The sequence below is a fragment of the Tauraco erythrolophus genome, chromosome 9 (assembly GCF_009769465.1).
Source record: "Tauraco erythrolophus isolate bTauEry1 chromosome 9, bTauEry1.pri, whole genome shotgun sequence".
Classification (NCBI taxonomy): Eukaryota; Metazoa; Chordata; class Aves; order Musophagiformes; family Musophagidae; genus Tauraco; species Tauraco erythrolophus.
In genome coordinates, this window is record NC_141473.1 from 40,354,034 (window position 1) to 40,381,061 (window position 27,028).

Consider the following 27,028-nt stretch of genomic DNA (forward strand, 5'->3'; position numbering starts at 1 on the left):
TCCCTCGCTGGCCTGCATCTCTGACCTCATCAAAAGAGCTACAGCTTGAAATGCTTTCAGATTTGACACCCTTTTTTTCCTGTCTCCAAGATGAACCTTTGCGTTTGTAAAAGGCACGCCGATAAGCATTTTATAGCACTAGTTTTGCAGCTTAATAAATCAGGTAGCAGTAATGAATTTTATTTCTACTGCTGATGTAGCACACTTGAGGCAGAAGGGTGGGAGCCAGAGCGATCTGCTCTATGCATGTGTGTTTGAGCAAAAGTGAACTTCCCATCATCATCTTCTGTGAAAAAATCAGGTCAGTATTTCAGTACACTCACTATTACATGGTCCAGTGTGGCTCAGCCTGGAACAGCATCTTCTCCCCATTGTTTTGACAGTGGAAGGCGTAGGGATGCTCAGAAGAACTAATACCTCACCATGCCAAATGAGATTGTGTCTTAATTTCAGACAGCCCGGGCCCTCCACAGGAAGCACAGCAACACAAGTAAATAAAGCAATGGCACAGATTACGAGGAGTGCATCTCAGCCCTGTGGGCCACGGACACGGTTTGCCTTTGGCAGCCTTTTGACAGGTGGTGTAATCCGGAGCGTGAGCGGTCAAACCAGCAATACAGTGCCATAATTGGGTTAAGCTGAGAGCAAGAACTCGGGAAGAGCAAGAGAGGTGTAACCCTTAAGGCTAAGGAAGGGAGAGTCCAGGGTCATGGCGAAGGCAGTCGGAATAGCAGCTCGAGGGAAGAGGCAGAAGTGTAGGCAAACTTGTGACCAACGGTCATGTAGGCAGAAGGCGGTTGCTGCAGAAAGCAGCAAAGCATGAAGGCAAGGAAATCTGTTAAACAACAATTGTTAAAAAACAATGAATAATTTACCTTCTGAAATCTTTAATTCTCTATATTCAGTGTCATTATCTAGAACTTTTTCTAGGATATTTGAGCCGGTATTCATCCCGAAGAACATGGTTGTAAGACAGAGATCAAGGGCAGATTGTTGGTGCGTGATGGTGAAGGTTTGGGTTCAATAGGACTGCAGCCTGGGGTTCTAGCTTTCTGTCCCTAGAATGGGGAAGTGTGGGATGGACTGAAGTATTTGAAAAGTATCTAGAGAATGGAAGAGGGAAGTCATAAAATATTCTCTGAAACAATAGCAGGTGTAGATTCTGTCCAGAATTTTGAACACAACTAGAATCCTTGAAGTCTACTCCTGTTTAGGAGTCTATCTCAACATATCCTCACCTTTTAATTATTTATATACCAAATGAGTGTCATTTTTAAAATGGAAAATATCTGAATAATGCTAGTTTTAATAAAGATGCATCTGCATTTATGGATGACTGCAAAAATTTCTTTTCGAATTCATTTATTCACTAGCATGAATAGTTGTAAGTATGAAGTCAGCCTGTGCTTGCTGTGATGAGAATCCGAACATTTAATTTGAGATTAGCTCAAGAATCTAACCTCATGTTGAAACTGTTTATGTTGCCATTTTAAGTACATCAGCACAGACTCTTTGTTCATCCTGAAGCAGTTACCGTTTCCTTGAGGAAACAGCAGCTCTAAATGTTACTCATCACATTTTCTGAGGAGAAAGCATTTGAACAATAGAAGAGAAAGAGCAAAGTGATTCTTTGCTGCATTTCAGGAGGAAACTCGTTATTTATACACGATGGAGCTGTGCAGAATATGAGATGCTCAGTTTTCAGTGCTTGTAGGGTACAGAGCACACGAGATACTGATGTGTTAGTAGTGTAATCTTTTTTCTTTCTCTTTACACGAATCAGAGCTCCGTGAACCCCAAACAATTTACTGAACACTTAAAAAGTGTGTATGTGCACCTTGTGCAGTTGATTTCCTGAGAAGCATCTTGGCTTTTAGTACCAAAATGCGTTGCCAGGAAAATTTTTGGATCTTTCTGACGAGTAGAAATTCCTATGGAGGTGGCTTTAAAGTACTCACTGTTTAAATGATAGAGGTTTGCCCATGAAAGAATTTTCCTGCATGCATTTCAGAGAGATAGTGAGTTTTCTTAGTAGAGGTGAATATTATGAAAGAGCCATTATGTTCTAATTTCTACTTGGGGTTGATCAGTCCGTGGTGGTTCCTGTGTTTCTGTTATTTTCTACTCTTTATTCCCTGCTTTTCCATTTCTCCTCTCAAAGAACCATTATATCTTTATGTTGTCACCTCTTGTCAGTTAGACTTCTTACTGCTTTTCGCATTTGCAGAGGCCAAGGTTAAACTTCTGCCTTTTTAATGGGTCTTTCTGTAATAACAGATCCTCTCGCTTTGGCAGCCTAATAGATGGATGAAAGTGCTAATCTGAGGAAGAAGTTTCAGTAATCTGCTGTTCAGGCAACTGGAAGGTAACACAAATACTTTTGTTCAATTCTGCAGACCCCCACCAGTGAGTGAAAGTGCACCAAAAGGAACTGTGGTCGCAGTTGTTACAGCGGCTGCCTTGAACCAGACGATTGTATATTCCATTGTTTCGGGGAACGAGGAGGGTAAGCAGTAATATTTCTGTCTTTGTGGTTATGCTGAGCCTGGTGCGTACATCAGAATTCTTCAAGAAATAGTGATCAGAAATACAGCTGCTGAGGTGAAGTCCCACCTCGTGTGCAGGCAGGAGGGACTGCCGCTATCAAGCCTTTAGAGATCAGCTAAAGATCAGATTAGTTAGGAGAATTGCCATGAAAATTAAAGTACAGTGGAATTCTCACTGATGTGAAAATTCACACTGGTGCCACGTGGTACGGATCCATGGCGTACAGAAATAGCTTTGGTGGAGCTGTGCTTCTTGCTTAGAAATCTGTTCTAAGGCATCATAGACTTTGCCATGCTGTAGCCACAGGTATTAGATCAGAGCCTGATATTTAAACAAAACATCATTCCTGCATTTGTGTCCTTCTCAGGTAGTCTCCGTGATCCACCTTGAAATCTCTAAGCAAAATTACACTGAATTGTTGGAAGGGGTGTGGAAGAATTCCCCGTGTCCCATCCTCCATTTTGTGAGAGCGGGCTGTTTGTCTCGTCTGCTCTTGCCGGCGTGTCCTCGAGTTGGTTATTCCAGTACCAGCTCAGATTCAGCTGCTGTGCTCCTTTGAAGACAGCTTCAAAGAGGAATTATATGAGCTTTTAGAGGCCTGAGGGAGGGATGGGAACGACTTTCTGAAGACAGTGTCAGAGAATAGCACTTAGGCATTAAAAAAAAGTGTTTATGTGTCTTAGTAACTTCTGGTTTTGATGGATTTCAGATGTGTTTGCTATTAATAACAGAACAGGCGTGATCTCAGTTAAAAAGTCTCTGGATTATGAAAGTGTGAAACGTTATGAGCTTCGAGTTCAAGCAGACTCTTTACAAGTGGTGCGATCCAATCTGCGTGTCCCTTCCAAAAGTAAGTTGAAAAATCCTTATTTTTTGATGTCTTTTTAATATACATATGCATTGTTATTTCTTTGAGGGTATTGATAACTGTGCTCTAGCTGGTGACCTTATTTTGTCATCAGAAATACAACGGTGACGATGGTATGTGAGCAGCAGGGCGTGCATTTGTGGATCTTTACGTGTGCCTTCCGGACACGGAGCCGATCAGTCGTGAGCTACATCCTCACAAATCACATCGATGTTACATAGTTGTAGGTCTCACTGATACAGGTGAAAGTCTGGTTTCTATAAAACCAGAGTTGATGGCACAAATTGAACGTTTTGAGTATAAGTAGGGCTTTTTGTGATGGAATGTCACAGTTACTTTCTCGTAAAGACATTGTACAGCCCAAATAGAGACTTCCTCCCTGCTGGGCTCATAACATCACAGCAAATACTGGGATACTACGGAGAGGAACGGGGAATAGATACACAGCAAGGGTGACAGGAAGAAAAAGAGTTCTTTGGCACCCCGGAGGGTCCACCTGCAGTTTATTGTAGCCCTGACTGAGCGCAAACTGGAGGCAAGAACCTGCTGTGACAAAGACAAGAAGGTTCTTTGCAGCATCTCTGGGCAGGAAGGAGTTTATTTACAAACTGCTTCACTTTGGCTCTATATCAGGGTGAAGATTTTCTTTTTCCCTTTAATGATTTTCTTTTTCTAATAAAAGTAATTTGAAAGTTCTTTTGGTGATCTTTGTCATCCTCTCTGTAAAGAAAAGGTCTGGGAAGTCTGGCTTTTGAACATCTGGCTCACTTAGTGTCCTATCCCATCCTGTACAACTTCTATTTAAGCCACAATTGGGCCCTAGTTAAAAAAAAAAAAGCAAACCTTGTACCAAAAAGTATTTTGGTACACGTTTTTACACAAGCCATGTTTGGGATCTCAGTGTGGGTTTTTTTCTGTACTTTTGGTCTCTGTGAGTCTCAGTTTTCCCCCTACTTTAGCTGAGGAGCGTCATGGGTGCAATGACAATAAGCCCAGGGCGGTGGACTGTTGCACTGAGAAAAGGGCAGTGAGGAAGCGAACGTTTGTTTAAAGGCTATGAAAATATGACCTCCTTTCATTTCAAATTGAGTGTCACTTTATTTCAAGTCATTGTTCTGCAGTCACAGTTATTCTGGCATGAGCTGTGGGCCAGAGCCGTCGCAGGTGACTGGTGATTCTTCTCCTCTGCGCTTCCACCAGTGTTAATCGAAAAGCACATCTTCAGCACTGGAAAAAAGCAGGCTCGTCCTAACCAAACACACCCTCAGGAACTACCGGGTCGAGGGGAAAACTTCAGCCTCTCTGCTTTACAGAAGTCTGTCCAAGAAGCACTGCTGTACCATCTCGGGACACCCTTGCGTGAGCTGAGGAATCCCCAGGGGGCCGGGCTTTGGGTACCTGCTGTTTACTGATGTGTGTGTAGAATTCATTCAAAAAAAGGACGTCACAGTGGTATTTTGAAACCATGAAGTACAAATGGAGTTCAAATTTACTTCACGCTTCAGTTTTGCACAGATAACCAATGTTTAGTTGCTTGTCAAACCATCTGTCGATGGGCAGGGGGAGGTAGAATAAACAAAATGCCAGTACCTGACTGTTCCTAAGTGTCACTGAGATTTGGGCACTTACCAAAGCGCACACACAACAAAAACTTCTTAAAATTTTTGGAAGCCCTCAGTAATATAACAATCAATTGTAGTTTGAGCGCATCTTTTAAAGCAGTACTGGCAGTATGGTGCTGTTGGGACTGTGCTGCTGCGGGCTTTGTTTTGATCTCTGCTCCCAAGAAGGTCTGCGTGGCAAGCCAGGGGCAAAAACATTTCCATCGGTCTTTCATCTGTCACTAATGTTGGGCTGTCACCTTCCCACCTGCCCTGAGTAAGAGAGAACTCACTGTGCCTGTGTCCAGGCACAGAGCACTGGGCAAATCAGGACTCAGGGCACAGCCTGATCCCCTTTTCCCCTTTGTGGCAGGAAGAAGTGAGCTGTGTCAGCGGTTTTGCTTTTGCTACTCACTCTGGGCTCTTTGACTGGCACGTTGGCAGGCAGAGAGCCAAAGTGCCACCCCGGTGTTGTCAAAGGTGACAAAGTAATTCCATGACATGGTCTCTCCCGCACTGCAGGTTGTGATCCGCAGAAGTCGACAGTCTGAGGGTTACAAAGGAAGGGCCACCCTTAACTAACTGGGCTGATTCTGCTGTCCTTTTTCTGTAATTACTCTTCTAATTATTGTTCTGATGGATACAGTAATAGCTGTGAATATTGGGAAACCCATCTCTGGTTTCGGTGCCAGTTTGGTGCTTATGCTCAAGAGTATTGCATGTAGATTCGAGATTAGGAGTAGCAATTTAAACAGGGTGCAAGTCTTTCTTCTTTGTAAAGATACTACTGATTGCGACACTGAAATTGGTACTTCATGAAAATTTGCTTATGGATTTGTAAAGTTCTTAAGGATATTAAACTTAATGGGCTTAAGTATTTGGGAAAATGTAGATGCCCCATCCCTGGCAGTGTCCAAGGCCAGGTTGGATGAGGCTTTGAGCAACCTCGTGTAGTGGAGGGTGTCCCTGCCCATGGCAGGGGGGTTGGAACTAGATGATTTTGAGGTCCCTTCCAACCCAAACCATTCCATGATTCTATGATTCTATGTCATAAAACAGGGTGATAGACCATAACCTGAGACATTGTACAGGGGGTGGGTGGCAGTTAAAATATATTCATCAGGCTTTCCAGTACTACCCATGCAACCAGCGGAAGATTTTTGGAAATTGAGCACATATTATCATGGATGTTTCTTCTTCCTTAAGAAAGAAATGAGCACGTGTGTGGTGTAACACTTGGGGTTTGTTCAGTGGTCCGAAGTTGAATTGTGTTAATAGCGATGTAAGAGTCCGTGTGCTGTTAGAGCCACCATCGATGACGTATCTGGAGAGGGAAAGAGAGAGAGCTTAGTGCCAGCTGAGTTCATGTCTTTGTGTCTGGGAGAGGTCCAGTTAAGGGTAAAATCTGTAAAATGCAGCCAGGCCATAGGCGGTACAGCTTTTTCCAAACCTTTCTCTGACATGGATGAACAGACGAGGGAGTCAGCGGGTTTCCGCAGAGGAGTTTGGGCAGACCTCACCGGTCAGGGAAGCAGTGGCCTCTGTATCCCTCTTCCGACTCACAGTGTGCACTAGAGCAGTTCTCCCACCTGGGCAGCAGTTTTAAAAAGGGGATGGCTGAATTATTTTGTTCAGGGATACTTGATAATGACTGGAGTTTGAATTTGGTCCAATTTAAAGGAAGACATGCACTTGCTCTATGTTTTTGGAAACCCATGAGTATACAGCATGCATTAGGTTTTGAATATGCACTGTGCTGGATGGATAGCTAAAGAATTTGGTAAATATATATTTTTAAAATACTTTACAATGTCTGGCTAACTAAATCACTTCTGTCTTTGTAACAGAGATCCCTTGACCTCTGGGTTTGAGTCCAACGTTTGTATGATGTATATCTTTCCATTTTCTCAGCACCTTTTTCTTTCTCAATGAGTTTTAATCAGGTTAAATACTACTTCTGAGTTTCAGGGCACTGAACTGATGAACTGCAGTGGAAGGAGATGAGATGGAATTAATGCACCACTGTGGGCTTTGGTGACATTGAAATGATGAACCGCTTTGGAGATAGGTGACTTTGAACGTGCTTCTCTAGAATGATGTGACACTGAGTTAATACACTGCTCTGACATTCAATGGCAATGAATTGCTGCCAGTTCCGGTGTTAGATACCACAGAATCGGTGAACCGTTCTGGAATTTGTTGGCAGCCAGTTGATGACCTGCTGTGGAGCTGCAATGATTAGCCCTTCTGGAGGCAGATAACACAGCACTGATGAGCTGCTCAGCCACGAAACAGTGCTGAATGTTACGAAACTCAGAAGCTCAGTACCGAATTGTTTTTAACTGTGTGGCATTACAGAAGATAATTATGTAGAAGTAGGAGTTTGAGTTTTCATCTGTGCGGTGGAAAAGCAGATGATACTGCATGAAGTGTAACTAAGCTTGTCATTCTGTGATAGTGCCAACTGATAGCCTAGTACTAACTGAATAAATAAATGAGGAGAGAAAGTAAATTGAGATGTCCTCTGGAGTATGAGAACATAAAATTGGTGACTTAGACTGTATATTTAAAATATGATACTAAATCATGCAAAATCAGACTCTTTGAGTGGAACCCAACTCCTTAAATGAGCTACTTGAACTGAAACTTTAGAATACAAAATTTCAGTGCATTTTTACTTCATTTGGATGGAAAAAGAGTGAGGTTTTGTGATGACAGTGAATTTAAAAGGTTGGAATTCTGCCTTGAGGAATCAGCGACTGGTGATTCTGCACCCTGAAAGACCTTCAGTATTAATGGACTTCTCCAGGTAAATTTAGCAGCCTGGGTTTTTTTCTGTCTGCTCTTTGCTTCCTAGATTTGTCTATCGCAACAGACCATAGTTTAGCGGTATACTATAGGTCAAGTTACGATGGTGATGATGAGCTTCTAAATAGAAGCTTTCCGTTCTCCCTCAGTGGTTACGATGAAAAAAGGAAAAACTGATGCATAAGGGGAACATCACAGAAGTGTGTGTGGCAGGATGTGTTCTGCACTTGCAAGGTGCTGCTCTGTCATCTGTCACAGATCGAGCAGCTCCTTCCTCTCAGAAGGATTTGTGAATGAGTGTGCTGAAGGCAATGTATCAGCACAATTAATCATTTACTGAACCAGAAGTACTTCTTGAACCAAGAACAGGAGAAGCATCAGCTTTTACCTCATTTTCACAAAGTTTTCACCTGTATCTCACTGTCCTGCTGTTTGAAACCCAGGGAAATACAGTCAGAGCAGTGACCTTGTTGTGGCGAGGAAGGGAGGGACACACAAGGCAAGGAAGCAGAGGGGTTTACGGGAAAGCAGAGAGAGCTGCGAAGAGAAAGTGCTGCCTAAACACAGTAAGGAAGAGCGGTGAGCGTTATAGACAAGAAGGATTTTGCCCCCAAAGTAAACGTAGTCCCAGTTTTAAGAATCAAAGTGTCAGTGGCTGTCTGGTCCCTGTGCCAGATGGATGAAACATGCACTGCGGTGGGAGACACCAATGCTTCCCACTTTGATCTGGAGAGAAGGGTGTATTTACAAGAGAGCCAGGATAGGTTTGCTTTTGAACACCACAGACAAAAGGGCCCTCCAGATTCCTTTGAGAACAGAAATGGAGGATTCAGTCTCATGTTTCCCAGCATCTGAGAAGAGCACATCTTTGCATTCCCCACCTCCGAACGCGTGACCCTTTCAGCCTGCCACTGCACTCTGGCTCACCGAACCGCTGCTGACAGTTGTCATTTGCTCTCTTATCTTGACTTGTCGGCGCCGCCTGCGCGTCGCGTCGCCCGTCCTCCGTGGCTGCTCAGCAAGGTAGCCTCCAGGCTGGTCGGTGTCTCTCTGCAAACGGACATAGATGTGAACAGATTGTTTAAAACTTAAACCTTACAGGCGAAGGCGTTACCAGGTGGCACAGTGCCTCATGAAAGGCTTGTCTTCGTTAGAAGTTACCTGCGTTAACAGCTTCCTGCTCGGTCAGTTGTTGAGAGGGAGGCCAGAGGGAGTATTTTTGGCTGTGGGTTGCCCTACTGTGGATTTTGTCATGTTTGGATTGTCTCTCACTCCCAGGTCAGTCCAGTTCTCATGGCAGGGGTGAAAAGAGGGGAGTTGTAAATGCAGCAGCACTCTCCCGTACATCCCTGATCTTGTCACCTGCATCTTCATTAGGAAACTTCGGGCATTGCTTGTAGTCCCACTGTCATCTCTGCCTCGTCCTCTTTGTTATTTTTGCTTACACTCTTGCTGACTTGATTGACTCTAATTAAAGAGTAGGGAAAGGAAGAGCAGCAAGTGCATATTTCCCAGTCCTAGACATGCAAGAGTAATGACAGAACCACCTGATTGGTTTTATTGTCTTTTAAGAGGAATTAAAAAGAAATGAAAAGCACCGCAAACAATGAATTTGTTATTTTTTACAGTTGTACTTGCACTGCCTTGATAAGCAGATTTCTTCTGTAGAAATGGCAGGTGCTGTCCTTGTGTTTACACCCAACCTGCTACAGGTGAGAACTAAACCAAGATATCCCTCCAAACTCTCACGGGTGCTGCAGAGTTCAGAGTAGCACAAATTTTTATTAAAAATCAACTTAGAACTAGAATTCAACAAGCAAGAGGTAGAGGATCCCAGGGGTGTTAGACCAGCTGAGGGGGGGGGATACACTTCCAAGATTTTTCATTTCAATCAGCTGTGCTAAATATTACGTTCACTGCCAGGTGTGAAAATGTGATCTTGGTACAGATGTTTTTTATTTTGGCATTGAAAGATTTTTAAGCAAAAACGCACTTTTCAGTTTGTTATTTACACTGTTTATTCATTGAGTTAGACCTGGTTTTCGCCTTTGGCACAGCCCCAAGCATGAAGTGGTGCATGCCCACTTCCCCAGGTGGGTGCAGAGGCGCTGCCCTGAGGAGGGTCATTTCTGTGGCCAAACTGCTGCTGTCATCCCAGCGGCGAGGCAGGGCTTTGCTCTGGGTGTTTGAGGGTGAAAGGAGAACGGTTCTGACCCTCCTGTAATGGTTTTGGTTTTCTAATCACAAAATAAACCTTTGGGAATCATAAAGTGAAAGGGATAAAACTAGTTTTGCAACCAAAAGTCTGCAACTGCTCCATACTAATTGGGAACGATAGTTTTACTGGGTTAAAGATGAAAATTAATTCTGTATCCCTGCATTATTGACTTTTCAAGTAGCCTTACATTTTTCTTTTCAAGCATGTTACAAAATTTGTACTGATGGTGTTTTATAAGTTGGCTGCCATGCCAGTCCCTGGAACTGGGAGACGTGACAGATGGACAAAACATGCTGCAGAGCCTGCAGAGCGGCGAACCTGCCTCCTCTGCCACACAGCTCTGGGGTAGTTTCCCTGAAAGCCACTGGGACGAACTTCAAATTTCTTTGGGCAACAAAGCAACGTATTTGAGAGAGACCACATAAAACGTGAGCGCCCTGTCAGGTAATTATTTGGTAGAAAAAGATGTTTTATATTGATTTAGAGCAGACCTTGGATCAGTGCTGTTCTAAGTGTGTTGCTGTTTACGTCTCGTCGAAGCTTCTTTTTGCGCTCTTCTTGATCCACTGCGGCATCTGAACTTCTTCAGGCTTTCTGAGCGCGTGCTGATTTAGATCAAAACGCCATTCAAAAATATTTGGTGCTGATTCCTGTTCGGTTCTGCCAAATTTAGCAAGGCGACATGGAGTGCGGCTGCAGCTCGGTTTGGTTGACCTGCCAAAGCACAAGGACGGCTCGGCAGGCTTGTAAGGTAGTAGTAAAGCAAAGTGCAATTGAAGCCTTAAATGAGAAGAATCTGCTGTTGTCCACTGCAGAACAAACAGCCACTGCCTAAGCTGGGTGCAGTCGTTCTATGCTCAGAGTAGCGATTCGTGAAGAGCAGCGGTGTGAATGGCTGCTCTGGCACAGTGTAGAAGACAAGGGCGGTATGGTTGGTGAAAGCGTAACGTAAAACAAATCTGGCGACACTCAAAGCATAGTTGACGCTGTCCCAGTGTTCAGAAAGCGTTTTAGTTGGACTTTATTTCCGCAGTCTGGCAAGAAGCTGAATCAAGCACGTTATTAGCACTTAAGTAGATCAGCAGTGGTACTGGAAAACAGTTTTCAACAAGTGTGCTTGGGAAAAACTTAGGGAAATGCTAGTACGTGCTAGTTCTGACCAGCTTCCCGGAGGTTTTCTTAGTTTTGTTTTCTCTTAGTCATTCCTGATCTACTAGTTTTATGTCTTTCAGAGGATCCTCAAGTTTCCTTTAGAGCAGCTTTAGGACATTTTCACTCTCCTTAAGCAAATCACAGAAGCTGAAAGATCCAAATGCCTCATCATCTAGTCTGGGGAGCAGTTATTTTTCTGGAGCAGTGCACGCAATACGTTTGGTTCTTATAAGCTGAAGATGACTTACAAGCAGCTGCAGTTCTGTGTACTTCGTACACTGCAGCTCATCTCAGCAGGGTCTGGGAGACAGGAGGCAAACGGGACGCAGGAGACCTTGCAGGAGATTGTGGTACAGGAACTTCTTGTGCAGTGTATTGTCTAGGAGGCTGACCTGACCTTCATGACTGAAGTAACTGGTGTGAAAAATCCAGACAATAAATATGTCTTAGCGATAAAAATGTGCAGTAAAACTAAAGAACCTGATGGCTTATCAAATGTTATCTGCGCACTTTGTGTGCAGAGAAGCACTTCCCTCACAGCTGAAGGAAGGCGATTGTAGCACTTAATTTTCTTCTCTGCTCTTTTTGGCCACCTTGGAAGTTCCATGCTGCTTTGTCCAGGGAAAGATGCTTTCTTCTTTCACCTGGACAGCTATTTAGGTAGCTCAGGCACAGTAATAAGAATTATACTTTGATTGCATGAGGTCCCACAAGCAGTACCACGGAGGAGTAAATTCTGGTTTCAGCTCCTGAAATCCGTGAAAAAGTACGTAACAGGAGCTGGATTCCAGATCTAGAACACCAAAAAAAAGCAAAGGTTTACAAACATGGAGATACAAAATCTCCCCTCTGCAAGGTAAGCGTAAATATTGGTGTTGCTCGGTGTTCACTGCCCTGCCTGCAAGAGTACCATCAACTAACGGTGCACGTTATACAGTGGGTGCTGTTGCCTCCCTTCAGGGACCAGAAAAGAGGGCTAGAGCCACACACAATATTAGAATAAGCACTAAATATTTGGAATATGAAGGAAAAAAAAGTCTAATGCTGTAACCAGGCTCTGTAAGAGCATGCTCAGGTCAGGTGGCCTTTTCAATGAGGCAGGGCACTGGAGGTGCAGGGCTGGTGGGCGCAGGAGCACCATACCCCGTGCCTCTGGCACCAGAGCCCCCTGTGCAGCGGACATCTGACTGCATCAAGCAGGGTGGCTGGGGACATCCCGGTGGTGGAGGGTCTGGCACAACCTTCACACGCTCCCCACAGTTTCTGGTGAGGGATTTTCATGTGCACATCTAAGCTTATCTGATGTGAGAGTAAGGCAACCTCTGTAACCAGCTGGGAGTCATTCGTTCCGATTGGAATGGGATAAAAAGCACGTGGTAGTGAGGGGTTCACAGATGCCGCCTTCCCCTCCGTCTGCCAGAACGAATGAAGGAGAAGCTGTGTATGAAGATCAGGCAGTAAGATGAAATGAAGGTCTGTGTTTAATTTAACGTTAACGATGCTAATGTTAGTCTGTATATAGGCGAGGTATTTAATTTGCTTCGTTCTTAATGCAATAACTTTCATTTCTCATTTTCAAAGCATTCAACCACCGCTAAACAAATCAGCATTTTGGCAACTCGGAGGACTAGCAGCAAATTAAACAAATGTTTTTTGAGCAAATTGCAAAGCAAACTTCACACGAGGCTAAGCCACCTCACCAAAACTAGCTTTGGAACGACGAAGATAGCGCACGCCACGCAAAAGATGTTTCATTTGCATTAGAGAGCTAGTGCAGGTTAGCAAATGCCTAGTGCTACCGGCGCGGAACGGGATACAATTAGGATCTTCCCTGCAGCAGTACACCGGTGCCAGCCAGCGATAGAACTGTTTATTAGCTCAGCAGGGCAGGGTCACTTACACACATTGCCTGTAATCCTGCTTCGATTGCCTTCTGCCCCGAAGGGTGTAGCTGCAGTGGAAAAGCTTGCCTGGGAATCTCGTTTTTCTCAACAGGGCTGCAGTTTCTAACAGTAACTTCATATTGCAGCCAGAAACGTTAAGGATGTAGTTTAATAGGAGAGTGGTGTGACTGTTTGTAAGACCTCACATTACGTCTGGCTGAAGTTTTTGTTTCATAGAATCATAGAATGGTTTGGATTGGAAGGGACCTCAAAGATCATAGAGTTCCAACCCCCCTGCCATGGGCAGGGACACCCTCCACTACACCAGGTTGCCCAAAGCCCCATCCAACCTGGCCTGGAACACTTCCAGGGATGGGGCATCCACGCCTTCTCTGGGCAACCTGTTCCAGTGCCTCACCACCCTCAGAGGGAAGAATTGTTAAATCTAATTTTAGATCTAATCTAAATCTGCCCTCTTTCAGTTTAAATCCATTGCCCCGTGTCCTTTCACTACCCACCCTTGTCCAAAGCCCCTCTCCAGCTTCCTGTAGCCCCTTTAGGTACTGGCAGGCTGCAATAAGATCACCCCGGAGCCTTCTCTTCTCCAGGCTGAACAGCCCCAACTCTCTCAGCCTGTCCTCTTTGCTGTAATGAATAATGTAGTCAAGGTAAGAAGCGTTCTTTTAAAACAAACATAAGAAAACCAGAGATGATTCAAACAGACCATTATGTCCACGTTACACATACTCAGGTGCTGGATTAATGCTTTTTTTCCACGTCCTTAAGCAGAGAGCTTGTCATGAAGTCATTCTCCCACGAAGTAACAGAAGCTACAAGTTGTTTAACATATCAGCACAGATCAGTGTGGAAGGTGAAGAATTGATTGTTCCTCTGAGGAAATGTCATTTCTTTGTTTTCTTTCCTTTCTGTTTTTTCCTTCTCTCCATACTAATGCATGGGATGACGTTTTAAATGTTTCCTTCAGATTTCAGTTACTTTATGAAGTCCTCATTAGTTTCCCATCAGTTGGACCATCAGATAGAATATCTTTGGTGTCTTTGGCTGTCTTAAGAAATAGTCTTGGTTTTATTTTTCTTCGTCCCCTAAAGATACAGCTACTAAGCTCTTTCTAAATGAGACTGCATTTTAAGCTCACTCAGATCAGCGCGGCACCTGTGCAATATTTAAATTACCCTGGCACTGAAACAAGTTGGGAAAACCAACTCTGAAATGAGGCAATTTATCACTTGAAAATGGGGTTTTAATGAACTAGATATCGTTTCCAGCAATCTTTCTGGATTATAGAATTCTGAAAGAGACAAACAGATGTTGGTATAGATTACTGTGCAGTTGAATCTGTTTTGCACTAGGTCTGTCATCTTTGCTGGATGTTTTTTCCTTGCAGAAAGAAAGAGATGTTTATTGTTCAGTGGGGTGGATCAGTAACTGTTTAATAAAACACAAATTAGCCCCTGTGTTTTTCTTGAAAAAAAAATCATAGAATCTGCGTAACTGTGAAGTACGATATTCATACTTGTGCTTTTCTGTTTATTTGAAAAATTAGTTCTGTCTTTTTTTTCTGTTTCCCCCAAAGAGCTTGCTTGCTAAAGAAAGCTGTGGCAGCTCTTTGCTTACAAGCAAGTTCAGATAGCCCTGATAGCAAAGTGCAGGTGTACAGATAACGGGAATCATTTTCTATAAAAGTACCAATTTCAGCTCAAGATTCATTCAGAGAAAACGATAAATGCAGAAACAAGAAAGAAAGAGTGCAAAAAACCCCGTGAAATCTCTTGACTTCCTTCAAGTTCCTATTTTTCATAACAAACATGCTATTATTTCTAATGTATTTCTTTTTACAGTGTCATCCATGCACTTATTTCACGTGATCGGTTTGGGCTGTAGGCGTTTGAACTCCAGTAGGTGCTAAAGATTTATTGCCAAATGCTCTTTGTATACATTTCATTCCTTCTTTTAGGTAATACAGCCAGGGTGTTTATTGAAGTGAAGGATGAAAATGACCATGCGCCTGTCTTCACCAAAAAAATGTACATTGGAGGAGTGTCAGAAGATGCCAAAATGTTTTCTTCTGTGCTTAAAGTTAAGGTAAGACAGACATTTGTTTGAAACGACATTCACTTGCAGTGGGAAAATATCTACTCACTGGTTTCATTTTTCACAGGAGGGAACGGAATATGTTTCTCCTAAAACTAGGCACTGGCAATAATTTCCTCCTTTTTTTTTTTTTTAATAATCAGATATAATGAGCACAGAATGGGTAATTCTTGTTATGAAATCAGTGTTTAAGTGTGTGTGATGGTTTCCGTTTGTGAATGATGGACATGCATCGGGCCGGTATTCCAGCAGGTTCTGACAGAACCTTGATTTTGAGCTCAGAAGAGTTTTGCAGGTTTTATTTCTATAGAATCTATGTGCTCGTTTTTCATTTGAAGATTTGTAGCTATCACTTTAAATACCTTAATGTTTAGAAGATTTTTTTTTATTCTCAGCACTAGTTTTCACCTTAAATTCTTCTCACTACTTCTTTGGCGGCAGCGTGTTTATGCTTTAAAAAGGAAAGAACAGTTTCTGTTTCAAGTGAGCAAAGCAATTTCAGGTCTGTGCACTGTGACACAATCTGTGAGTAAAATTGTCTATCTCTTTTAAAAAAATAGAGAAAATTCAAGGAAACATAATAAATAGAAAGTAATTAGTGTCAGACAGAAAAATAGCTTAGAATAAAGGCTGTTTGTTTTCTCTAACGTGCTTTGTGATGCAATCTAGTGCTGGAGACAGCCTGAGTTGCCAGGACTTTCCAAGTCAGCTTGTTTCCTCTGCCTTTATTTTGGTACCTCAGCCGGCCTCTTGCATCTTTTTTTCACCTCAAGTGTTGGTGGAATAGCTGTGAAGTTGCTGATTGTAGCTTATGCATGAAAGGGCACAGAAATACGACCCGTTAAGAGCTTTATTTTGACCTCATGATGTGTTTAGGGCACCAGGAATAAAATAGAGAATATCAGAGCTTATTACAGTTGTCCATTGCTTTTTTGTTTCCTGGCAGTCCTTCCCAAAGTACGCCCAGAAATGGCAGAAAAGTGGGAAATTGTTGAGCATTGACTGTTGGATAGAAGCCTTTATAGATGAAATTTGTTTACTTTGTGAACTAGTCCAGAGTATTTGTTTGGTTGTTGTTTTTTTTTAATACAGTACTCATCATGGGCAATTTTTGTCCCCAGAGTATTCATATTGGTCTCTTCTGGAAATGCATACAGCAGTCCAAGTAAACAGCTGGGAATTTACTGAAGGCAACTTGGAAAAGGGAACATTATAGTATGTAAATCTACCCTACGCCAATTCTTCCCCACTGTGGCAGGCAGACTGTGTTTGAAGCCATAGCAGGTACGGACAGACCTACTGAATGGGGCTGGTCAGGAATTTCGTGTTACACATACCCTGGGATGGTGCTAAGGCTGAGCTGCTGCTTGCTGGTCTCCCAGCTGCAAAAACATGAAGCAGCCTTAACACCACTTTGCTCCAGGTGCCTTCCTGGCGTAGCAGAGGATGCTGTTCAGTGGGCAGCATGATATGTTGCCCAATGGAAAACCCTGTGCCCATCCTACGGGGTAATTTGAGGAACCGGATCAGGTAAGATCAGGTGGCAGATCACTCTCAGAGTAGTTGAGTAGTTAAGAGAACATTGAGTAGTTAAGAGAACATTGAGATCACTCTCAGAGTAATTGAGTAGTTAAGAGAACATTGAGTAGTTAAAAGGTAACCGTCCTGAATGAAACAGAAGGTGTAGGGAGGAATTATGATGGGAAGAGGTGAAAGATACAGATGGGTAGCTGGAAAGAGTGATTAGCCATGAGGCTGTTGAAGAGGCATATTTACTTACCTCTGCTTTATCAGCTGCGAAGACTCAGCTGAGACTTGGTAAACGAAGCCAAGAGGAGTCATCTCGCACGTGCGATGCCTGTATTTGCTTTAAAGATTCATTTCTACACAAAGACATTGTGAAGTGAGCAATAAAGCAACAATTACAATTTGATGTCTCTAACCTCCTTCTGTTAAAGCGTATGACAGAATTCTCCCTGGCTTTGCTGGCAGGCAATATTGAAGAAGGTGTAAGAAGGTGTAAGACAGAAGTTGCTACTAGTGGATGGCGTCAAACATAACTGTGTACTTAGTTAAAGTAGAATTCAAAACAGTTGAGAGCGCTTGTTGCAGAAAATCAGGCTGCAATTTATTGTTCTAGCACCGAGCACTTTCAGCCCTTGTTGCTAGTTAGCTTATTTTCTGTCTTTAAAAAGGAAAAAAAAATTGCTGTTAGTTAAATACGCTATCTATTCCAATTAGTGTTATGAAGAATTAATCAAATGAATGTCTTTTCTTGAAGAGTTCAGGTGAGTAGAATTAAATGAGTGATTTTTCCAAGTTGCAATTTTTAAGAACATTAATAAAGTACATAGCTTGCACTGTAGAAATTACTGTAATAAAAAGTAGTAGAATTTATATTTTATTACTACTGCTCAAAGTTTTGTTCTAATTCAAAAAACTCCTTAGTGGGACTTTTAAATGCATTTGCTTTCATCTTCTGCATTCATCAATAGTTGCTAAATTTTTTTAATGACACCTGAGTAACTTTGAAAAGACACTGATATTCTCAGCACGTTCTCGTTCCTCCTGTCACTGACAACATTGATGATCCTTGAGCGTGAGGTATTGCCTAGCAGCACGTTTTTTACAACTGAAAGATGTTAAACAGCATAAAACAGATGGTTGAAATCGTTGTTATTGGAACTTACAGTGAACCAACAGTTTCTGATTACGAAAAGTTTGTCACAGCAATGCCATACAGGCACCGTTGTAGAAAAGTACAGAGCTCTCCCTGCACACTAGGACCCAAACTTGGCGGTTTTCCCCCTGTACTTCAAGGAGCTGCCAGCAGTAAAAAGGTACCAAATGTGTAGAAGTGACATGAACTTTTTAATTGGTTTCTTACGTACAGTCCGTTATCCTGAGGGAAGGAGACAGTCTGTATTTTAAAGCGTAAGATTGGTGTTACCAAAAAAAAAACGGATTCTGAATTGAGCCAGTGTTCTCCTTGTATTCACCAAAATTAGACGTTCTAGAGGTACAACAGGGACTCTGTTAACTCCCAGCCGCTTTGGTTTTTCTCTTGATTTTTATCTATATGTGATACATTTTGCTTGCAAACCTGAAAGTCGAAGACTTCTATTAGTAGTGGATGATTTGGATATGCAGGTCAGTTGTTTGAAAATTCCCAGCCCACCTTTTCTTTGTCAGTCACTCTGTGTATGTTTAATACCATCTCCTACTCATCACTCTCCAAGGCCCTTATGTTTATATCCCTTCACGTGAACATCCATGCTCCTAATGACCTATATAGTTCCTGCCTCTGTGGGCAGGGCTAGTAGAACTCGTAACATTGTTTTGACATGGTGCTGTCAATACCTAGAGGCGGTTGTCAAGGTTTGGTTCTCTAGGAATCGCGCAGGGGAGGGGATGAACCGAAGTCTGTAAAACAGTAGAGCGTATTAGAAGGACATATGAGGACAACTCAATTCAGTGAAGAGACAATAAGAAAGGAAAAAAACTGCATCACTTCATCAGAGGTGAGATAGGATCCATCTTCTGCTTTTATATCATAAAAATGCAGCTCAAGTTACCTCTGGTATTTCTCATGACACTTTCATCAAATGTGTAACTGTTATGTACCATAAAGAAGGGATAGATCATGGAAAGGGATATTTAAGTGACAAATGGAGATAAATCACATTGTGAGCGCCTAGATTTACTTTCTTGTTTGAAAGTGATAAAATATGGTGAAGTTCTTTTTTGGGGTGACTGACTTTGCCTGAGAGTTGGAAGCACTAAGGGCAGGCAACTGTTTGGCCCTCTGTTGGATTGCCTTCATAGGGTAGCAAAAAGTTTTGTGTAACACAACTTTTGTGGCATAATTTACTATGTAACCATATTTTAGCAGACTGTCAGAGAAAATAAATCACATTCATTAATTATTTTTGTTTATATTTGAAGCACAAAAGCGTGTTTAATTCACCTCAATAGGTACAATACAAGTTCTCCAACGAGGGCCTTCTGGCAGGCTGGCAGAGGATGCTGCTTCTGGAAGCCCTGATTTTGGAAACAGCAGTGCTGGCTCCCCGTCAGTGAGGAATGCCTTTTTCTGGAGCGGCAGAGCGGATACTGTTGGTTGAAAGGAAGGGTCAGGTTTATTGCAAGAGGCTGATCATTGCTCATTTATTTATATTGAAAGCAAAGGGCGGGGTTTAAGTACATCATACTTGAGTTGAGGTAACAACTCATGATCTGGGTACCTTTATCTCCTTCAGCCTTTTACATCTGAAGATCAGGATCTGGAATTTCATGTTAAGCCCAAGTGCCAGGTGGTGGTTTGGTTTCTGTCACCATTTATCCATGCATCCATTTTTGAAGAAAGTGTCACAATGAAAACCCAAAACTCATCTTGAGTATCTTTTCCTTTCTCCTAAAAGCTCAAGCTCAAAGCTGTTGGTGGCTTTAGCAGAAGGCTTGAATGAACACCACAGAGTTCTTTGTTATGTTCAGATATCTCCAGTTTCAGCTTCCTGGAGTTTGCAGCATGTTCCTGATCTGAGGATCAGAGGTCAGGAAAGAGACTGTACTAACGTGGCTGCACCAAGAGAGAGCTCAGTCTGCCGAAGCTCTGGGACAGCTTTACAAGCGGAAAGGTCTTTTGTTGGCATCGTGGAGCTGTTCTAACGTGGTGCTTTAACCCAGCTCCTGTTGTCCGAAGAGTGGCCAGAGCAGGCTTGTGGAAACGTGTTTTGCTTTGCCCAGTCACTGTGGGTGGAATAACGGTGGGAAAATACCAACGGGTGGGTTAATTGCAGTAATTGGAATGGTGGGTATTTAGATATCGATATGGCTCCTGCAGCTAGATGTGATTTACAGAGTATGCCTGCTTTTATTTGCTGTTGCTGTAATTAAATTAGTTAAGCATGATAATCACAGTGGCAGGCACTTGCCAGCAGTTCTCGTTTAGCGGCAGTTTAAGCTAATACAATTTTTTCTATCAAATAGGGGATAGAAAAGATGAGCTGAGAGAAGTTCATTGAGGAAGTACTCACTTCTAGGTGGTTACCAGTGTCGATACTCAGGAGGTTCAAAAATTATTTTATAATCTGGTAGAAATACACTGTGTCTTTATTTCAGAGAGTATGTAGGTGACATCAAGCAAGGGGTAAACTTACAAGTTTTTAAAAAAGTATCTACTTTTGCAGTAGTTGAAAAAGAAAAATCGTCTGAAATGTTGGAACAAAAAAAAAAATCATTAATACCGAGAGGCACTTATATGGCAGGATAGGATCCACAGCTGTGTTTATGCCCAGATCCTCACCCCCAGGTGATCCCTACCCCACCAGGATCCACAGTGGCCTCTTCCAGCAGTTGTCCAGGCCAAGGGATGCGTTAAGGTGCCCGCAGCTCTTTTCCCGGCCGTGCACCTGCATTTTCCCAGAAGAAACCAGAGGGGTGTGCAGGGCAGTTTCTGCTCAGGCTTTGCCCGGGGTAATTGGCGTCCTGCTGACGCTCCCCTAAGCTGTAGGCACATCTCCAGCTCTGCCTTGTTTTGGCATTTAATAAGTTATTCCCAGCTCACTCCCTTTGTGCAACGTTATTGGCTCATAAGAATGGCTCATTTTTGATGAGTGTAATTTATATAAAAATAAGACAACAAGCTTTATGGCACTATGCAAAAGCTACAGCTTTCAAATTACAAAAAAAAAAAACCAAACCCAAACACCCTCAATTAGTTCCTCTTTAACAGTACTTAATAATTTGCTGTAGTCATTAATTTTTAATATGACAATTTCTGTAAATCGTTTGAGGATAAGTTGATCACAGATATACTGCTGAACATTTGTATGTTTAACTTCAGTTGCTTAAAGCATGCTGTACTCTGTGGCTCGAACTAAATCTCACTCCTCCCATCAAAGCACAGTTCTTCCCTTCTTGCAAAATATTTCGTAAGGCACCCCAGTCCTGGCACTAATTCCGCCATACAGCCTAGTGAGTGACGGCGAGGGTACGAAATAATCGAACCGCCTTGGGCCAAACACAAAAAAACAAAATGCAGGAGGAGAAAGCCAGTACTGAGCACATAATCTTACACACAAATTGAATTTAGAGACAAATAGCCAATAAAATACTGGGTAAACACTGCTCTCATCATCAGAACCGTTGCGTATGTGACTGAGGAGAATACTATGGATTGCTTCTCCCAGCTCCATAAGGTGCAGCAATTCTGCTGGCAGCAGCAACTGCTCTCTGGAATGTATTCATTTGAATATAGAATCCTTTTAGAATAGGCTCATGTGTTGTCTTGCTCTGGGTTTTTAAAGACTCCTATAAGAAGCTAAAAAGGGAAGCTTGAGCTCAGAAGAATGCCACAAATCATTATCAAAAAGTCACTTTTAATCAGAATTAATTGGGTTAATGATATGCCATCCGAATTGCTCTATATGAAAATGATTGTTTTAAGGCTAGTGTCCTCTGAAAGCTGGCAAGTACTAACGGCTCTAAGAAGTAAATAAAAGGAATATATTTAATCAAATAGCACTTTTCCACTGAGGCTTTGGTCCTTGCGGCTTAAAGACCGTGTTTATGTTGCCAACAGCTCAGCAGGAAACGTGGAGCTGTGTTCAATACCCTTTCTCTTGAAACGATGGCTGAGGCTGATTGCGCGTCTCAAATCCGCAGGCAATTTCACACAACCATGTGTGAAGCCCGTTCATTCCCCCCAGAGCCTCTCAGATGGACAATGCACAGGTGAGATCTTCTGGGTCCAGGTTGATGATGTGATGCTTGACCAAAGGGCAGATAAGCCATGGTACGTCTCGGTTGCTGGTTATTTGGGTTTTCCTTACACCCTGCAACCACTGTGCAGTGGTGGGACAGCTGGAACGGCTGTCTGGCTAAGGGCTTTAACTACAGTTCTGGTGGTGCTCAGAAAAAGGTTTCAGGTGCTGGACAATCCCAATGGGGACTGGTGGTGTAATAACCTTTTATGTTCTCTCCCCTTTTCTGCACTTCTCTTTTTTCCCTTAGAATTTTCAACGTATGTAAGAGCCCGTTTCCATGATCAAAGGCCTTTTTGTGCTTTCTGTTATGAACATGTTAATGAAAAACAGATGCAATACTCATAACTACTAATTGATGAATTTTGTGGTTTGAGATTTGCTTTGCATTTCATTATATTAGAATTACTTATTTTGCTTTGCCACTGGTATTTTCGTATCACTCCTTGTTTTCCCTTCAGAATTAGAACCAGACTTCCTTTAGCCACATACACAATATTTTCAATCTGCTCTATAAAAACAAAACCAAGAGCCACACAATCTTTGGGGAAATTACTGGGGGGAATTGGCTGCGATATAATGGTGTGTTATTAGCCCTTTCCTTTAAAACATTTTCTTTTACAGTATTAATCACTCTGGCTTTGTTGAAGTGCATTTCAATGAGGAAATATCGGAGATGCTAATTCTAGTAAAGAAAGTGAGAGGTTCTTTTCTGAATTACTCCTCAGTTTCTAAAGGTATTTCTTGTACTGAAAATGTTTGCAGAAAAGGAAACTTGCCAAAACAAATGCCAGTGAGTCAAAACCTCTGGACGTGGCTGACCTGTATTTGATAGAAATGGCTCTAACGTGAAGCCAGCAGAGAGGTTTGATGATGATAATAGGAGCCAGTGGAGTCTGAAATGCAGCTACATCCTGCAGAAAACTTGATTCTTACAATATGGTCGATCAAATTTTCATTTCAGACCTTTTCTGTGTTTTGTGCCCCTTTCTGATAGGCTTCATAATGTAACTTCATCCTTTATAACCGTTTGAATATCTTAATATACAGAACAGCAAAATAAACCCAAGCCATTTTGTGCTACAGGTTTTTACCGGATCACACGCAGGGGAACAGGAATTACACTTCACTTAACCGTCTCTCTTAGTGGTCACATACTGATCTGAAGCAATTGAGAGAGTAAAAGTTTAAAATTCCTGGGTATGGTTACATATAGAGAGAGAACACTGGGATTACTTTTTTGCCCAGACTCATTTATCCATGTTAAATCTCCAGTTATTTTCTATTCATGCCTCTTACCTCTAGATGTGGTATTTTTCTTTTTTTTTCCCCTTGGGATGACAGGTAAATCTTCACAGCAGCCAGTTCTGCAAAAGTGGGATTCAACCCTTGAGATAGCATTCCGCTGTGAAACACAAAGTTTTCCCTTCTCCAATTTTGCTTTTGCACATACACAAGAGAACTTTTTCTTTGTAAAAATAAACTGCTTTGCCAGTCACAATATTTTATTAGTTAAAATATGATTTATGAATCACAGAGTAATCTGTAGGGAGAAAACATACTTGGTAGATGTAAAAATCTACTTTGAAGCCTATCTGCAGTGACAGCAGCACACCCTCGAACGCACACATCTGCTGTAACATCTGGCCTCTGCCAGGAAGCTGCTTGCCCTGCTAAGAATAATATTACAGCAATTCCAAGCACACAGGTAATTTCTTTAAAAGAACATATCTCCAGATAATATGTAGGCTTGCTAAACTTTTTACTATAAAAGCCAGTACTATTGTGTTCTTTTAGCAGGGTTCAGAAAAAGTACCCTCTGTCATTTTTTTCAAATGTGATACTAGATTATTTCAATTACTATGTTATTTTCTAAAATTTTATAGACTGTTAGTCCTGCACGTGCTTTCCAGAGTAAAGTACCTCCTTCAGGGGCTGGAAGGGATGAGTATGCCTGGAGTTTTCCCAATGCTGGATCATTCCCTTCCCATGGAGGATCAGCTGTGTGCTCTGCACTCCCCCACAGCACATACACATAAACCTGCTGTATCGAGCACTGACTGCTTTTGACCTAGCAGGAAAATGGGATAAAACCAATGTTTCTAATTTTTGTTTCAAAATACAAGTTTGGGAACACTTAGTCAACATTTTTTCCCTCGTGACAGCCTGTCAAAATTGATCCACGTTTCCACAACTTGGGTTTTTTGACACCGTTGGAGGAAAAAGTGAACAATTTTCATTCATTTTTTTTTCCTACCTGTATTTCTCTTAAGTTTCCATGGAGCTGAGGCTTACTCAGAGCGGGCTGGGCAGCAATCAGCAACGTGCTTAGCAGAGTCTGTTCTTTTCCTCTTTGTTGTAGTACCTTTGTCAGTATGCCTAACAAACGATACATTTAAAGTGCAAATTAATTAATCTTTGGCTCCATGCAGCCATCATGAAAGGTGATTATTTGACATTTCTCAAATCCGCGCATTTCCGCAGGGAATATCGCAGTGTGAGGCGCAACTACGTGGCCGCACAACGGTAGAGCACTCATCCCCTTACCAAAAGGGACTCGTGAAGGCGATGCCATGTGGCAGTAACACTGATGCTGTCACCAGAATTGCCAGTGGGCTGACATGTTTGGTGGCTTCTTTGGGATGAGCATTAAAATCTTCATTACCTGTAGCTCCTGAAGCGTAATCATCAGAGGATTGCGGTTTTTATCATTCTCAGCGTGAGCTAAATTCAAACTAGCTGCTTAGAGTTACATGCAATTGTTAATTTTAAACGTTTTCCAGTCTCCCTGGCAGGGTCACCCTTAATCACGAGCCTGAGGATGCTACCAGGGCGTGTAAAATGAATGGGACCGGGCTGTTGGGGTTTTTTCCTTCTTCCTAGCTTAGTGCCACTAAGCAGATGGCAGGTTCAACTGTTCCCAATCAGTTGCTGGCACATAAAATAGCTTTTAGAACAAGACCGTTTTTGCTGGTCGGAATTTACGGATTGTGGAACGCTCTCAGTTCTGGCGCCACGTCTGCCATTGTACTGTTTTAGAGGCGGTTGTACTTTGTGATTTACAGACGCTTAAGCCAGTAAGTTTGTTGTAGCTATGGCAATTTTCCTCTTTTGTTTCTGTATTTCTTCCCTGCCGTGCTCTTTTACACTGTTACCTGTCTCTAGCACTTCTGAACTCATGGTCATCAGCTTATTTTTGTCACAGACTGCCTGAGAAATTTGTTAACTTTGCATCTCCTGGCATCTACTCCTCAAACTTAACCTCCTTTACAGACCTCTTGCCACCAAATTCTCGGCTGTGAGATATTTGGACGGCCTTCAGGGACAGCTGCTGTGTAAGGTGCTCGCATACAACCCGAGTCTTGTTTTAATTAGTAACACCAGTCACACCAGAAAAAACCTATATCCTAGGACAAACTGTAACTGGTTACAGAGGCACCACTAAAGGGATCTCTCTCACTCCTAGTTTTCAGCTCATATATTTTCATTTCTTGTCTTCCAGACATGCAGCTTGACTCAGCTCTAGTGACTCCTCTATATTTCCATACTTGAAGTATTTTTTCCCCCTCTCAGTCCTCCCAAAAGTGAAAACCAAACCCAATAAAGTACCCTTCTGCTCCGTCTCTGCTTTAAGGCAACCGATGTGTTAAAAGCACTTTTTGTTGGCAGCAAAGCAGCTGTGTCCTTCATCCCGTTGCCGCTGCAGCGCCGGGCTGAATCAGACATTGCTTACCTGAGAGCAAACCCGGCGAGTTCGGCGTCCGTCTCCTGCTGCCTCTGCAGTGCCAGGAATTTTAACGTTTGTAATGACTTGCTGCGAGCTGTGCTGGGAATCCATGTCTACAGGTGTAGTCACCAAGAACGCTTGGCTTATCGGTGGTATTGCTCCGAGAGAGGTAGCTGCCAAGAAAATGATAAAATATAACTGTTAACGACTTTGCAGTAAATACCCTCGCTGTTAAGGCCTAGAGCGGCATATTTCAGCTGATACCTGGCTGGTGTCATGTGTCTGGGGAGAGGGGAGGTTAGAGACTACCCCAGCAGTTGCACCTCTTCCTCCGTGGGAGAGGATGGGTAAGGGCTGGCTGTGATGCCAACGAAACTCCATTCGTGTGGGCACGCTTCCACACAGAGGGCTGAATTTGGCCTGGCAGTTGCTCAAATCATACATATTTATCAGTACTCAATCACAGCAGAATTCAGGAGACATCTGTATTTCTTGCGCATAACAAAAGGAAGATACACTGCTGTAATATTAAGATTAAGTACAGCTCTTTCTCTTCTTTGACAGTCATAACGCAACTCTTGAGATGTCGTAGATCTCTTCCTAATGAAGTGTCAAAAATATTTACCTTCAGGACAAATTACAAGAATAGCAAACATCCTTACTCTGTACTAAGGAAGTTGGTACGTAAGTGTCAGCAGCTCACAAGCTCTCTCTGGTGGTCCTGCAAAGCTGAACGTGACACCGAGTGTCGTTAGGTTTGATCAGAGTATCAAAGAGCGGTGAAAAGGGAGGAAATGGAGTTGTGCCTGATGTTTTTTCTTAGTTTCTCAGGCTGTTTTGCACCTGGCTTTGCTCGTCTGCATGTAGATGGTTTCTGGGATGGAAATAGCCTGAACTGTAATGATACTGAGGCCGTTGATTTCTCTGGAGCGCTGCTGAGTTCTCAGAACTTCTGCAAATTAACTCGTAGCCGGTCTACCAGCTTTGGGCATCTGAACTGCAGGGTTTTAGAGGCTGCATGCTTAAAATTTCAAAATGCCTCTTTCACTGGAGTTCCATGCATTAAATTCAGCTGCAAGACATCATACCGTTACTTCTAAAGAGCTACTCTAGTGTGACATTCGTTCAGAAAGGCCGGCGTCATTTAATGTCTGTGCCTGCAATATTGATACCTTAATTTGGATCCAAATTTTGTGTGTCCTTAGTTGCACGCATATACAGGGACGAAATACCGAAGGTGAAATTGATTTCTGTTGTTATTGAAGCAAATTACTATTAAAAGGCATCTCTTTCTATTGAGAGAGATATTGAGATTTATTATTTGCTAATATTAAAAAAATGATAGGCT

General features: G+C 42.5%; 1 protein-coding gene across 3 annotated transcripts in view; it reads left to right on the top strand.

Moving 5' to 3' along the window:
• The window catches only part of PCDH15 (protocadherin related 15), a 359,782-nt gene that overhangs the window by 284,473 nt on the left and 48,281 nt on the right, over window positions 1-27,028 (top strand). For all 3 annotated transcript variants that reach the window (XM_086616980.1, XM_086616981.1, XM_086616982.1), the window contains 3 exons: window positions 2,397-2,506; window positions 3,257-3,397; window positions 15,053-15,180. In XM_086616980.1, the coding sequence (XP_086473106.1) occupies window positions 2,397-2,506; window positions 3,257-3,397; window positions 15,053-15,180 (379 nt within the window). The remainder of the gene's footprint in view (window positions 1-2,396; window positions 2,507-3,256; window positions 3,398-15,052; window positions 15,181-27,028) is intronic.